This window comes from Tasmannia lanceolata, unplaced genomic scaffold (assembly GCF_043159265.1).
Source record: "Tasmannia lanceolata isolate RefF3 unplaced genomic scaffold, GAP_Taslan_0.1 ptg000015l, whole genome shotgun sequence".
Lineage (NCBI taxonomy): Eukaryota > Viridiplantae > Streptophyta > Magnoliopsida > Canellales > Winteraceae > Tasmannia > Tasmannia lanceolata.
Window position 1 is genome coordinate 28,070,747 of NW_027518692.1, and position 14,987 is coordinate 28,085,733.

Here is a 14,987-nt window from a genome sequence, read left to right on the forward strand (position 1 = left end):
GCCACCTCTACACTTAGAAAGTACCGTAGACGTCCCAAGTCTTTGGTACATAATTCCATCTGAAGAAACTTCTCGAGTCTCTGAATACCCGCCTCATCATCCCCAGTAATCACAATGTCATCCACATACACAAAAGGATATAGCCATCACCAAAATGAACACTGAATACAGAGTGATCAACAACACACTATCTCAAACCAAACCACCTAATAGCCTCGTTGAATCTACCAAACCAAGGTTGACTGCTTTAGCCCATATAACGCCTTCTGAATACGACAAACAGAACCAATATCTTCCTAAGCAACAAACCCAGGAGGTTGCTCCATATACACCTCTTCAGAGTGGCCACCATGTAGGAATGCATTTTTAACATCCAACTGATAGAGAGGCGAACCATGATTAACTGCCAACGAAATGAACACTCAAATAGACGGTATCTTCTTCACTGGGGAAAAGGTCTCCATATATGTAATGCCAAACCCCTCCAAAGGTCGGAAATTTAAATAAAGATCTAGATAAAGAAATAATGGTTGAATTTCGAGGACGAAATTCCTTTTAAGGAGGGTAGAATGTAATGCCCTACCCAACTAAGGGTTAGGAAAGTTAGTAATTTTGATTTAATCTTGGCCGTAGATTCTCCGATCGAAGATCAACGGTCTAGATCTTTGATTCGGAGCTCGCTCCGTGGACATATTACACAATCTGGGTGGATTACAATGGGAACGCGATGATGTTGGAGGTTTGCATAGCCCAAGAAGGGATGCCCAAGCCCAAAATCCCCGTCCTTAGAATAAGCATAAACTTGAAAGAAATCCTACCCCAGGATTCGTATTTCGGATTTTCTGGGTCGATGGGGGCGACCACACACCAGCTCCACTCAGTGTTTAGTTGGAATCTGATGGTGGAGATTCTTCCAAGGGACGAAAATAGGCTGAAGATCGTATTACTTATCGTAATCTCGATAGTGGCAATGGTGATTATAGGTCTGATGGTAGTGTATTATTTGTATGGGAAGAAAATCGAAGACGATCTAATTATTTTGGGGACTATGAAGAGGCTTCCCGACACGCCGAGAGAGTTTCGGTTTAAGGATCTGATGAAGGCGACCAACAATTTCGACATGATGAATAAGCTCGGAGAAGGGGGTTTTGGGGCTGTTTACAATGGGATTTTGTCCAAGGAGAAAATTGAGGTGGTACGAGGGGTTTTTAGGCCTTATTACAAGAGGGTTTTGACCAATGAGAGTATGAAGGTCAAGAAATTTACTAGAGGGAACATAAAAGGGAAAGGTGGTTTCTTATCGGAGCCCACCATCATCAATTGTCTCCGGCACAGAAATCTAGTCCGCTTAGAAGGTTAGTCCCTTTATTTTCCTCAGAAGAAGCATAGACTTGAAAGAAAAAGAAAACAAGCAACAAGCAATCCATTCAAAACGATTTTTTTTTTCATTTACTGATTTATCTACAAAATTATTGATTTATTTACTATAAGATTGAAACAAGAACGTACGAAGTACATATTGCTATTAGCTATGTAGGTTATTTGTTTCTTTATTGCATTATTATTGTTTTTATCAGAATTTTAGCTTACATTCTTTATATTGGAAAACCATGGTAATCTTATTTATTTACTTATTTTTGAGTAACCAAGCCACGCACAAACTATTAAGCACAGTCTGTATGTAAAATGCAAATGAATCTAACAAAAAAAAAGAGAGATAGAGAGCTTTAAATTTATATATAACATCATAATCTTTCGACTAACAACATGAGAAAAAAATGGTCCTTTTTCATTCTGAAATAAATCAATCTCTTATATTAAGAAACATGAGTTTATTTCCCACAAAAAAAAGAAATGGGAAATGATAAATGCGCCCCTTTTCATCACTTGGGACACCTAGATGCACTTTATCTATGACCGGAAAAGGCTGGTGTACATCACATGCGATGGATTTAAGGGACCTGATTGACATCGAACACTACAACTGGGTGTCCCAAGTGATGAAAAGGGGCGCATTTATCATTTCCCAAGAGAAATAGATAAAATTACTACTCAAAAAAATTTCATGATTTTGATTTATTTAAGCTCGTGGATATCCCTATAAGATTATTCCTGTGTGGGTCCGAGAAGACGAGAAGACAAATTTCACAGGATGGGAAATCAGGGCTGTCTAAATATTCTTCTAACTTGTAGGCCCATGAATTGAATTACTTGATCATGATGGCCCACAAATGGATGTATATGATAGAAAGTCCGGATAAGGACAAACTTGGCCCACCTAATTGAACAGTCTTGATCAAGATATCTCATGTCCACTCCTTTGATGTGGTTATTGAAAGCATATGCAACTGGAAAAATGGATCCCTTGTGCCCCACCCTCAATATATTAAAGACACCCACGTTTCCCATGGCTTGGGGGTTTTGCTTGACATTTGGGTGGCACATAACCAAACTTAAAAGACCCCATTTGTTACTATCACTTCTATTTATTTGCTATGCCTAGGGTCTAGAACAAAACTTGGCTCCACACCCCTTCCTATGCTTAGGGTCTAGAACTCCTCTAACAGCTAGGGGTGTGAAAATATCAATTCCTTCTGAGAATAAAAGGTAAGCGTGGAATTTATATTTCCACACGCCTAGCTTAGTGGGGGTCAAGTTTGGAGGAAAGTTCCACAAGACCGATCTGGAGCCAAGTTTTCTTCGTGGGATCTAAACGTACTTTAGTTTTTGCTTTCAGGATGGTGTCACAAGAATGAAACTCTGCTTTTGGTATATGAATACTTGCCAAATGACAGCCTAGACCAACACTTATTCCGCAGGCCCGTGACCCTTACCTGGGCCCACCGATACAACATAATCTCTGGTGTCGCCTCGGCCTTGCACTACCTTCATGACCAATTTAATAAAATGGTGTTGCACCGAGACGTGAAAGCCAGTAATGTCATGCTCGACTCCGACTTCAATGCTCGCCTAGGCGACTTCGGCCTCGCACGTGCTTTGGAGAACTCGGCAACTTCCTACACCGATCAGGCCTTGCACGGCACAAGAGGTTACATTGCACCCGAATTGTTCCACACTGGCAAGGCCACACGCAGGTCCGACGTGTACGGTTTTGGCGCTGTGGTGCTGGAGGTAGTGTGCGGGAAGCCTGCGCTAGAGAACTACAATTTACTCGTTGATTGGGTGTGGACCCTCTACAGAGAGTGCCGCATTTTAGAGGCTGTTGATGAGAGGTTAGCGATGGATCACTATGTGGCCCATGATGCGGAGCGGCTATTGATGTTGGGGCTCACATGTTCGCACCCAAGGCCCAGCGAGAGGCCCGGGATGGAAACAATCGTTCAGATCATCTCAAAAACGGTGGGCCCTCCTTGGGTCCCACCAATCAAACCATCTTTTGTTTGGCCGATGAGGGGCCCGGTTAATGGTGATGACAGCTCAGAGGGGAGCGAGGACAAAAGTCTGGCCTTAGTAATGATTTACCATGGTGACGAAAAGCCGTCATACCTCACAGGCTCACACCACTCTAACGTGAATTGATGTCAAAAAGCATCAAAGTCTGACCCCTAGGGGCTGCAAATTTATCATCTACCATCTAGCAGAGAATTTATATGGTGGCCGACCGTCCAAATCACAAGGGCAGGGTGTGAAAATCCTGCCTCTTGATTTTTGATCTAAGTAGAAAGTCAAACAAGGTTGTTTGACCATGATCAAGGGTGTGATTTGGACGGTCGGCCTTTTCAGATATATCATTTGTCCTTAGTTTATTTGTTTTTATTAATTTGCGCATTATATGGTGGAATGCCTAATTTTATGACCGGCAAAGTCTTTCCCTTTGATATCTGTTTGCATGGAAGCTCAAATAAGGATGCTCTTGTTAGGTATATAATATAACCCATGTATGTTCTAATATAAGCCCAATAAGACAATAGATCGGTGTAGTGCGTTTACATGGTCTAGACTCAACCAGTCAATAACCCTAGTGTATCTCTCTATATAGGAGCTGGACGCAGCGGTTTAGGTATTCCAAACTAAATACCTTGGGTGTAATGCTTCAAGCAACCTTGCTTGACCTAATAACCTATAACAATCTTGAAGCATTATCTCCTCTCCTCCACCAAGGTTTGGAAGTGGGTTCTTCTCTCTAAAAATCGTTTGGGAGTGGGTTTCTTGTCACACGTATGCACCCCAACTTGCAGGCCTCTCTCACTAACAAAAACGTCTGCTATTTTTCCATTGGTGGAAACGAAGTCCTTTTTTTCATATACAATAGGACGAGGGTTTTGACTTCCCAAAGTTTTTTTCATATACAAGAAAAGTGGCATTGGAATCACGAATTCGGGGGTTGAGCTTGGATGCTCCACATTTTCAAAAGTGTTTTAATGCATCTAAATATTAAAGTTTGCCTTCACAAAATTTGCAATGAACAAGTCTTAGTGTTCCTATGAGAACTGTTAATTTGGGAAAAGATCTTGTTTGCCATTCCCCATCTTTCATTTTGATTTTTGAACCCAGAAAAGATCCTCTGTCAAATTTTATATGACTACCCCAAAGCTTTGGGTGATTTAGCAATGTTATTCCCACAAGAGTAGTTTGTTCGTTTTACAACTGGAGAAAATGTTCGATGTTTTAGAGGATGGAAACTTCCAGCTAAATCCAGGATAGTACTTTCCTTTCATTTTTCTGCTTTTTGGGAAAAACAGATACGAATATAATTCCAGAAATATCACATCTGTATTTTTGACTGGGGCTATTCTATGGAATCTTAGACTTAGGCCTTTGTTCTATACCTTAAAAAAAGAAACAGGTAAAAGCAAAAGAATGGCCAATGACGCAACTCTAACTGCCAAATCCCACCTGGGTTCTGTTTATTTAGAGAACGTGGTCGTGTAGAAGCAGCTACACAAATTCCATTTGAATTATAACATGAAGCTACAAAAATAGCCTCATGAAAGGGACCTGTCCCTGATCATTTCACTAACTCTACCACAAATGCATTTTGCAATTTCATCCAAATCCAAGGGTATATAATTGATGGGGTGTGAAAACACCAGCCTCTCACAGGCTGCCACCTGTCCCAAAGTAGGTGAGACTCAGCCTCTCACAGGCTGCCACCTGTTCAGAGTTGGTGAGATCCAGCCTCTCACAGGCTGCCACCTGTCCCAAAGTAGGTGAGACCCAGCCTCTCACAGGCCGCCACCTGTCCCAGAGTAGGTGAGACTCAGCCTCTCACAGGCTGCCACCTGTTCAGAGTAGGTGAGATCCAGCCTCTCACAGGCCGCCACCTGTCCTGGACACCTGTCCAGGACACCTCAACAGATTTTCCCTATAAATAGGGGACTAAAGCTCAGACTAATGGGTAATGCGAAAATCCCTTCTCTCCCTAAACTCTTAAGACATCTCCCCTTCACTCCTGCTCATACTGACTTGAGTGTCGAAGGGCCTGTCCGGAGTAAAACCCGGTCTGGTCTTCTGACCTCGCTTGCCTTGTGCAGGACTAAACACTCACCGCAGGACTCATACTCAACCTCCCTTGTCGCTCGCTCTCAGCTCTTACGCCACTGCTGTACCTGTTACCGATTTTTGGTCTAACAGATTGGCGCCATCCGTGGGACCAAGAACTAAAAGCTGTTCTTACATCTCACTTACAAAATGGCAGGGCGCAAGAGTGCGCGGTTAGCTTCTGCGCAGAACGACCAATCCGCGCTACCTCGCAGGACCCGGAGCGGTCGAATCGCCTCGATGGTAGTGGCAGCTTCTGCCGACCAAAGCCTTTCTCGCTCGGAGCACCACAATCCCGTGCCCACCTCGGAGCAAGTCCAAGCCCTCTTCCAGCAGATGACGGCCCTTGTTGGTCAGTACCAACAACTACTTCAAGCACCCCCTCCACCTCCTCCAGAGGCCCTGCGATCTGCCCAAGGAGTCCACAGGGGAGAGTCATCACGTCATGGGGAGGGCAGAACTCATCACTCCGCTAGACAAGTTTATCGCCCCATAGTGAGGCACGCCCAGACAGAACCTCATCACCGCGAAAGATCGCGGTCTCGCTCCACGCAGAGGCACCGGCCTCACGAAGATCGTTTGCCACCGGCAAAATCTCGGCCTCGTCGTAGGAGTCCGGAAAGTCAGTCCGGTTCTGCGGCAAGCCCATTTGTGGGAAGAATCAGGTCCCCAGACCGCAGAACGGATCCGCTGCTACAGAGAATGGAGGAGATGAACCACCGGATAGAGGAATTGGCGAAGGATCAGAGCCGGCCCGCCTCTAGAGCGTTCTCAAGCAGAACGCCCTTCACTAAGGATGTCCTGAGTGCTCCAGCACCCAGAGGATTTAAGATGCCTGCCGTCCCTCAGTACGACGGCACTACCGATCCCGTGGATCATCTGGAGACATTTAGAACAATGATGCTCCTCCACGGCGCCTCCGACGGCTTCATCTGCAGAGCCTTCCCAACGACGCTCACTGGCGCGGCAAGAGACTGGTACTCCAGGATCAAACCAAACTCCATCAACAATTTCGACGATTTTGGAGAGGACCTCGTCCGCCACTTCATGAGCAGCCGCAGGCCAAAGAAAACAACAGCTTCCCTGATGGCCTTGCGACAGGAAGACAATGAGCCCCTGAAGGTGTTCGTCCGCCGCTTCAACAGGGAGGCACTACAGGTGCCCAATTTAGATCCCTCAGCGGCTATGAACGCACTCCTCACCGGTGCAAGATCTGATGATTTCCGTCGAGCGGTGGCTCGGCAAAATCCGCGCTCACTGGCGGATCTCATGGCCGGGGCAGAAGAGTACATAACAGTGGAAGAAACACTGGCAGCTCTTAATTCAAATCGGAGGATAACCTCTGAAGAGAAGAATCTGCCTAAACAGCGTAGGGAGGATAAACCTCCCAGGAAAGAGAAGTCTCCACCCCCTCAGAGAAGAGAAGAGAACTTCACACCTCTCAATACCTCTAGAAAGCACATACTGGCGGCGATCAGTGAGGAGGAGTTTGTGAAGTGGCCGCCTAGAATGATCTCCAAAGGAAACAGAAGAGATCCTTCAAAGTACTGTCGGTTCCACAAGGACCACGGCCATGACACAGAGGATTGCTGGCAGCTCAAGGGAGAAATTGAGCAGCTGATCAGCCGGGGTTATTTGAAAAATACATCCAGAATGACGGCCGCACCCAAGGGCGCAAAGGAAAGAGTCCCCAGGGCCGTAGCCCTCGAAGATCACCGCAGCCCCCTCCTCAGGATAAGACTTCTCAGGTCACCGACGCGCAGCCTGAGGCACCCCGATCTCAATCAAGGGGGGTTATCAATACAATCATGGGCGGATCAGCCGCCGGGGGCACCTCCTCTGCTGCTCGAAAAGCATATGCACGGCAAGTTAACGCCGTTCACACAACCAGCAAAAAGTCAAGAACGGAGAATGAGATCTCCTTCTCAGACGCAGATCTGGACAGCCTTATTTTGCCCCACGACGATGCATTGGTGTTAACCATGCTCGTTGCCAACTGGGAGGTAAAGAAAATTCTTGTGGACAACGGGAGCTCAGCGGATATTCTATACTACCATGCCTTCGAGAAAATGATGATAGGCGACGACCGTCTAAGGCCGGCGAACTCAGATTTGTTCGGCTTCTCCGGAGAGGTCGTAAAAGTGGTAGGACAGATCGAGCTCCCTGTTCTTGTCGGAGATTCACCATGTCAAGCGTTCGCCATGGTTAACTTCCTGGTAGTGAAGGCCACCTCGGTCTATAATGCTATCTTGGGACGGCCTGGCCAGAATCTGATCCGAGCAGTCGCCTCAGCCTACCACCAAAAAATGAAATTCATAACCCCTAATGGTGTGGGGGAAGTTCGCGGAGATCAGCCTCAATCAAGGGAGTGCTATGCAATGGCACTGAAAGGAAAAAATGCAGTAGAATCACTGCCAATCGAACTGCTTGATGTAAGGGACGAACTCAGGGGTACTCAACCCGCTGAGGACCTACTCTCCATCCCACTGTGCCCGGAGGACGGTGAGAAAGTCGCTCTGATCGGTTCCTCCCTTAGTAGTAGCATTCAACATCAACTCACCGAGTTTCTCCAGGGCAATGCAGATGTCTTTGCATGGGTTCCTGCCGATATGCCCGGCATCGATCCAGAGATCAGCACTCATAGGCTTGGTGTCGATTCAACCTGCAGACCGGTGAAACAGAAAAGGAGACACTTTGCTTTTGAAAGGCGACAGGCAATAAAAGAAGAAGTGGAGAAGCTTCTGAAGGCTGACTTCATTCGTGAGATTCGATATCCGGACTGGCTAGCAAATGTAGTCCTAGTCAAGAAGACTAATGGAAAGTGGAGAACCTGCGTCGATTTTACTGATCTGAATAAGGCTTGTCCCAAGGACAGTTATCCGCTCCCGAAGATTGATCAGCTCATCGACGCCACAGCGGGTCATGAACTGTTGAGCTTCATGGACGCCTTCTCCGGATATAACCAGATCAGGATGTACGAATCGGATATACCAAAGACCTCATTCGTCACAGATCAAGGGACTTATTGCTACCGAGTCATGCCCTTCGGCCTCAAAAACGCCGGAGCTACTTACCAAAGGCTGGTGAACAGACTTTTTCAGAACCAGATCGGCCGAAATATGGAAGTGTATGTGGATGATATGCTGGTCAAAAGTCGAAGCGCACAGGACCACGTGTCTGATCTCAGAGAAACGTTTCAGGTCCTCAAGAAGCACAACATGAAACTCAACCCCACCAAGTGCACCTTTGGTGTCAGTTCAGGGAAGTTCTTGGGATTCATGGTGAGTCAGCGAGGGATAGAAGCAAATCCCGAGAAGATCAGAGCTGTGATAGAGCTTACCGCCCCAAGAACCATCAGAGAAGTTCAGCGGCTCACGGGAATGATAGCGGCGCTGGGTCGCTTCATCTCCAAATCGGCGGAGAGATGCCTGCCTTTTTTCAGTGCGGTTAAGGGCCTCAAAACTGCGCCCTGGACGGAAGAATGCCAGATTGCCTTCGACGAGCTGAAAAGGTATCTGTCCTCCCCGCCATTATTAACAAAGCCGGAGCCAGGTGAGGAGTTATTTCTATATCTCTCCGTTAGCTCCACGGCACTGGCAGCTGTCCTCGTCCGCGAGGAGCACCGCCAGCAAAAACCAATCTATTATGTCAGCAAGGTTCTTCACGACGCAGAAACAAGGTACCAGCGGGTCGAGAAATTGGCTTACGCGCTGGTAATGGCTGCAAGAAAATTAAGACCGTACTTTCAAGCTCATACTGTAAAGGTCTTGACTGACCAGCCGCTCCGGCAAGTACTCCATCGACCAGATATCTCCGGACGACTTGTGAAATGGGCCGTAGAGCTAAGCGAGTTCGACATCCAGTACGCTCCAAGGCCAGCCATCAAGGCCCAAGTACTGGCAGATTTCGTAGCAGAGTGCACCATCCCCCAGCAAGTCGCCGACCCTGAAACGGTACAACTCCCAGTTGCAGAAAAAGCGGTTCCTGACGAATGCATAGCAGAAACTCAGACAGAGATCTTGCAACCCCTGGCAGAGCAGGACTCCATGACCAGCACACCAACTTGGGAAGTATATGTCGATGGTTCTTCAAATAAAAACGGCTGTGGAGCAGGCCTCATCCTCACTGGGCCTGAGGAGTTCACTGCGGATTATGCTCTGAGATTCGGATTCCGTGCGTCCAACAATGAGGCAGAATATGAAGCCCTCCTTGCCGGAATGAACCTAGCAATTCATACCGGCGCCCGGAAATTAAAAGCATACTGCGACTCACAGCTGGTAGCAAATCAGATCCAAGGGGTCTACGAAGCTCGAGATGAGCGTATGGTTAAGTATCTTGCTAAGGTTCATCAACTCTCCAGCCGGTTTGCCAGTTTCGAGGTCATCAGAATACCACGGACAGAAAATGCCAAAGCAGATGTACTGTCGAAGCTGGCTGCTTCTGGATACACCACTCTTGGAAGCATACGTATGGAATTTCTACAAAGATCTAGCATCGAAAGAGAAGCCGCAGATATAATGCAGGTGGAGAACGAGCCGTGCTGGATGGATGAGATCGTTCATTACTTACGGGACGCGAAACTTCCCGAAGATAAGAAGGAAGCCCGTAAGGTGATACAGAGAGCCGCCCGATTCTCCCTCAGCGGTGACATTTTGTATAAAAGGTCCTACACTCTCCCGTTCCTGAAGTGTCTGGGACCAAGTAACGCCGCGTACGCATTGCAAGAGACTCATGAAGGAATCTGTGGAGAACATCTGGGGGGCAAAGCCCTGGCAATCAAGGTACTCCTCAGAGGATTGTATTGGCCCACCATACGACAAGACGCGCTGAATCTGGTTAAAAAGTGCGAGAGGTGCCAGAAATTCTCCCCCACCATCCACCAGCCTGCTGTGGCGATGGCCCCAATTATCAGTCCACTCCCTTTTGCAGTATGGGGGATGGACATTCTGGGTCCTTTTCCCCCGGCTTCCGGAAAGCGCATATTCGTAGTAGTGGCCATCGACTACTTCACCAAGTGGGTGGAGGCAGAACCTCTAGCCCAGATCACTGAGCAGAATATACAGAATTTCTTCTGGAAGGCAGTGGTCTGCAGATTTGGGATTCCCCGTGCCTTAATCACAGATAACGGCAAACAGTTCGACTGCCGGAACTTTCGGAAGTTCTGCTCTGACCTAAAGATTGAACAGAGATTCACTTCGGTAGCTCACCCCCAGACCAATGGGCAAACGGAAGTAACCAATAGGATCTTGCTTCAAGGGATAAAGAAAAGGCTGGATGAAAAGGCTGGCCGATGGGCAGATGAGCTCTACCATGTTCTGTGGGCTTACCGCACCACTCCTCGCACGACGACTGGTGAATCACCATTCAACCTCTCTTTTGGAACTGAAGCCGTGATACCTGTTGATATAGGCACCCCATCTCCCAGAGTCATCAGTTTCCATGAGCAACTGAACAGCGACGGACTCCGCGCCAACCTCGACTTACTAGAAGAAATCCGGGAGGAATCTCGAATCCGGGTCGCCGCTTATAAGCAGAAGGTGTCGAATTATCACGACTCCAAAATCCGCCCCAGAGAATTCAGGACAGGGGATCTGGTCCTAAGAAAGGCAGCCGTCTCCCAGCCGACGAAAGTAGGGAAACTTTCCCCAACTTGGGAGGGACCCTATCGAGTGAAGGAAGTTATCCGGCCAGGAAGCTACAGGCTAGAGACACTGGAGGAGCACCTATTACCTCATGCATGGAACTCCAAAAACCTCAGGAAATATTATCAGTAGTCGAATTATCCGGCGTGAAAAGGTGATCTTGTAAAGTTGTATATTTGTATATTTGTTGTTATGAATAAATAATCTTCTTGCAAATTCAGTGTCATTTTTATATCTGGAAACCAAGTTCACAAAACTTGGGTACTCACTGGAAACCCAGTTCTTAAACTTGGGTACGCACTGGAAACCCAGTTCTTAAACTTGGGTACGCACTGGAAACCCAGTTCACAAAACTTGGGTACTCATTGGAAACCCAGTTCTTAAACTTGGGTACGCACTGGAAACCCAGTTCTTAAACTTGGGTACGCACTGGAAACCCAGTTCTTAAACTTGGGTACGCACTGGAAACCCAGTTCACAAAACTTGGGTACTCATTGGAAACCCAGTTCTTAAACTTGGGTACGCACTGGAAACCCAGTTCACAAAACTTGGGTACGCACTGGAAACCCAGTTCTTAAACTTGGGTACGCACTGGAAACCCAGTTCTTAAACTTGGGTACGCATTGGAAACCCAGTTCACAAAACTTGGGTACTCAATGGAAACCCAGTTCACAAAACTTGGGTACTTGTTAAAAGACCAGTTCGTCGCAATTCGACCATCAACGGCCTCACTCACAGGTTATCAAAATAAAAAGACAAAGTCAAGCAAATCACTCAGCTGAGAAGTATCAGAGACAGACAAATTTCATTGATCAGAATATGTGGGGCCTCGAGGGCCATTACAAAATTCACTTTAAACATGCTGGTAAAAGCTGTAGGGTCTCAAGGACCATTACAAAAAGAGGTCAAAACAAAAAAAAAAAAAAAAAAAAAATCTAAGCATCTGGAAGAGAGGTGATGTCAGCAGGAGTGTCAGCAGGAGTATCAGCAGGAGTATCTGGCTCCTCATCAGTAATCTTCGGCCTGGCAGGGAGAGTCATGTTCTGCATTAACAGATTTGGATTGCAGGCCTGGAGCTCCTGGAGGCAGTCGTAGTATCCAAGACTGTAAGCCTCGCTCGACAGGCTGAAAAGTTCAGCCTCCTTTGCCTCTGTGGCCTCTTTTACTGCCTTCTCCTGTCTGTCAGTGGCCCTTCCTCTTTGAGCCTCCATGGCTTCAGCAGCCTTGGCCAGTTTCCTCTTCTCTGCGGCCAGATCTTCTTTTAACAACTTCCTCTCCTCCTCTATTCGCCCGATGCTCGTTTGAAGCTCCTGCACCTCAACGGCCAACTTTCCGTTCACCTCTTCAGATGAAGTAATGGCTTGGGAGAAGCTCTTACTCTTCTCCTTGAGGTCATTATAGTATAGCAAGATCTGAAGAAAGAACAGAAAGAAACAGGCATCAGTATGGTGAAAGGAAGAAATGGGCAGAAAGTTAGCAAATCGAAGCACTACTTCCTTACCTGGTAAGCGGAGGACAACACAGCCTCCTCTCCTGTAGCTGGCGGCTCGTAAAGGACCTGTTGCTTGTCCTTCTGCAGCAAACACTTGCTCATAAGCTCTGCTGCTACCCGGCTCTCGCCTAAGGCAGTGTCATCCTTCAGAACGGCCCAATTGGGTCGAAAGACTTGCTCACTAATCCCCGCAGGAGGGCGAGCCCCAGAACCGGCTCCGGTAGAAGCACCACCGGACTTAGAAGAGCCACCGCCCTGAGCAAATGGGCCTATTAGCTTCACCTTAGTCTTGGGCTTCTGGGATGGGGGAGGAATGCCCTGTGACGGGGCCGGACTCCCCAGCACAGTCGCTTTTCTCTTCTGGCGCTCCTGCTGCGCCTGTTGAGCACCTTCTTGTGCCCGCGGCTGAGCTCCCTGCCTGATTTTCTCGACGGTTGATTGTTTCTTCATCTCTGCATGACAAATGAGCAGCCAACGGTCAGAAGCAAGTATATAAAAAATAAACAGATTGCATAGACAAGTCTAGCTACATACGTCCTGGAGTCGCGGCACTCACGCCCAGCCCGACCAGAATCGCCTCTTCAGAAAACTCCTTACAACGGATGAGGCCCGATTGCTCGATCTCCTTCCGCATCAAGGCGAATGTTATCCTGTCCTCACCTTCGAGGAGCGGCTTTCGACTCAGTTTTGAGGTATCTGGAGTGTCCCACACTAGAGGGACGGACCAGGGCTCACTGGCCTCCTGATCCACAACATAGAAGAATCTATTCTTCCACGAGTGAATCGACGAAGGAATGCCAGTGATTATCTTCCGTTCAGGGCGCTGGCTAATGTAGATCCAGCCCCCTTCTTTATGCTTCTTCAGGTGTGCACAAGCACGGAACAGTGACAAAGTCACACTCCTCTCTAACCGACCGTGGACGAGGTATAAAAACCCAACTAATAATCTCCATGAGTTCGGAGCTACCTGGGCCGGGGCTAGTCCGTAGTAACGTAGCACCGCTGAGAAAAAGGGGTGCAACGGAAATCGGAGTCCTGCCCTCAGTGACTCCTCATAAATACAGAGATCCTGGCTCTCGTTGCAGGCTCTGTCTCCCTCTATAGCTGCCCTCAGTTCAAATCTCGGGGGCACGCAGTATTTATCCCTGATATCTCCCAGCATAGACCTGGTGAGGTAGTTCTCCTCGACTAGAGCTCGCAAGTTGTATTTTGGATCGGCATCCATCCGCGCTCTAGCGATCACCTCCACCGCCCGGCCAGGACGGAATGTTGTGGACGCTTCATTAACGTCGCTCTCAACACTCCCTCCTGCTTGCGGGAGACTGCCAGTCAAGGGAGGAGTGGCATTCAGATCTAAGATCACTTCATCCCTATCCCCTCCATCGTCACTATCTACAAGGTCTATCCTATCAGACGGACTAGCCAAAAAAGGCTCCTGAGGCATCCTAAACTCCGAAATACTGCTAGTGGAGGACCCCGTACCGGACTCGGAATTGGAAGTACTACCAGACATAGTAAAAGGAAGGGCTGAGAGGAATACCGGTGAGTGGAGCCCTTAACAGATCTTGGAACGCGACTGCGAGCTACGAACTGCGACTACGAACTGCGAACTGCGATCTGCAATCTGTGGACTGCGAGCTGCGAACTGAGAAGTGGAAACTCCCAGAGCAAGAAGAGGAAAAAGATGAAAGGTAAAAAGTAAAAAGTGAAGGGGGGTAAACCTCCTTATATAGTTTTTCAGAGGCGGTGGGGTAATAAATGCGATGCACGCATCTCGAGGCCACCCGGATTGCGCCACGTGTCCCCTATTTATGACGGACACATTCTCCCACCATCAATACGATCAAGCACGCGCGTAAACATTCACGTCCCAAAGATGGATCTCCGCACTCCGCACTCCGCACTCCGCCCTCCGCACTCCGCACTCCGCACTCCGCACTCCGCACTCGGCATTCAGTCCGGAAAAAACCGTACTGGATATAACGCGTTCTCACAAGACGACAAAAATCAGTCCGGTTCGCACCGAACTGGCTGCTAGAAGACAAAATTCAGTCCGGAAAAAACCGTACTGGATATAACGCGTTCTCACAAGACGACAAAAATCAGTCCGGTTGAAGCCGTACTCCGGACTGCGAACTCCCAACTCCGGACTCCGGACTGCGAACTCCGGACTGGATATTTGACTCTGTGTTGCGCCAGGAGCCAGTCCGGTTGAAGCCGTACTCCGGACTGCGAACTCCCAACTCCGGACTCCGGACTGCGAACTCCGGACTGGATATTTGACTCTGTGTTGCGCCAGGAGCCAGTCCGGTTGAAGCCGTACTCCGGACTGCGAACTCCCAACTCCGGAC

At 48.0% G+C, this 14,987-nt stretch overlaps 2 protein-coding genes across 2 annotated transcripts; one reads left to right on the forward strand and one right to left on the reverse strand.

Annotated features, from left to right (window-relative positions):
* Positions 1 to 154: 154 nt before the first annotated feature.
* LOC143891910 (L-type lectin-domain containing receptor kinase SIT2-like) lies at positions 155 to 3,540 on the forward strand. The gene is made up of 4 exons (XM_077396406.1): positions 155 to 352; positions 662 to 1,195; positions 1,244 to 1,355; positions 2,738 to 3,540. The coding sequence occupies exons 1-4, from the start codon at positions 155 to 157 to the stop codon at positions 3,538 to 3,540; spliced, it is 1,647 nt and encodes a 548-aa protein (XP_077252521.1).
* Positions 3,541 to 11,992: 8,452 nt separating this feature from the next.
* On the reverse strand, positions 11,993 to 14,459 carry LOC143891911 (uncharacterized). Its single transcript, XM_077396407.1, has 4 exons — positions 13,171 to 14,459; positions 12,646 to 13,088; positions 12,110 to 12,556; positions 11,993 to 12,016 (listed from the first exon to the last, which is right to left on the reverse strand). The coding sequence occupies exons 1-4, from the start codon at positions 14,147 to 14,149 to the stop codon at positions 11,993 to 11,995; spliced, it is 1,893 nt and encodes a 630-aa protein (XP_077252522.1). The 5' UTR covers positions 14,150 to 14,459.
* Between the last annotated feature and the right edge of the window lie 528 nt (positions 14,460 to 14,987).

Bases quoted from the DNA above. Each gene is read 5' to 3' on its own strand.
- LOC143891911 (XM_077396407.1), bottom strand. From the start codon at position 14,149: ATGTCTGGTAGTACTTCCAATTCCGAGTCCGGTACGGGGTCCTCCACT. The intron at 13,089-13,170 runs GTATGTAGCTAG...TTTGTCATGCAG, and splicing joins GAGTGCCGCGACTCCAGGAC to AGATGAAGAAACAATCAACC. The intron at 12,557-12,645 runs GTAAGGAAGTAG...TTCTTTCTTCAG, and splicing joins TGTTGTCCTCCGCTTACCAG to ATCTTGCTATACTATAATGA.
- LOC143891910 (XM_077396406.1), top strand. From the start codon at position 155: ATGAACACTGAATACAGAGTGATCAACAACACACTATCTCAAACCAAA. The intron at 353-661 runs GTAGGAATGCAT...TCAACGGTCTAG, and splicing joins CTCTTCAGAGTGGCCACCAT to ATCTTTGATTCGGAGCTCGC. The intron at 1,196-1,243 runs GTACGAGGGGTT...TTGACCAATGAG, and splicing joins CCAAGGAGAAAATTGAGGTG to AGTATGAAGGTCAAGAAATT.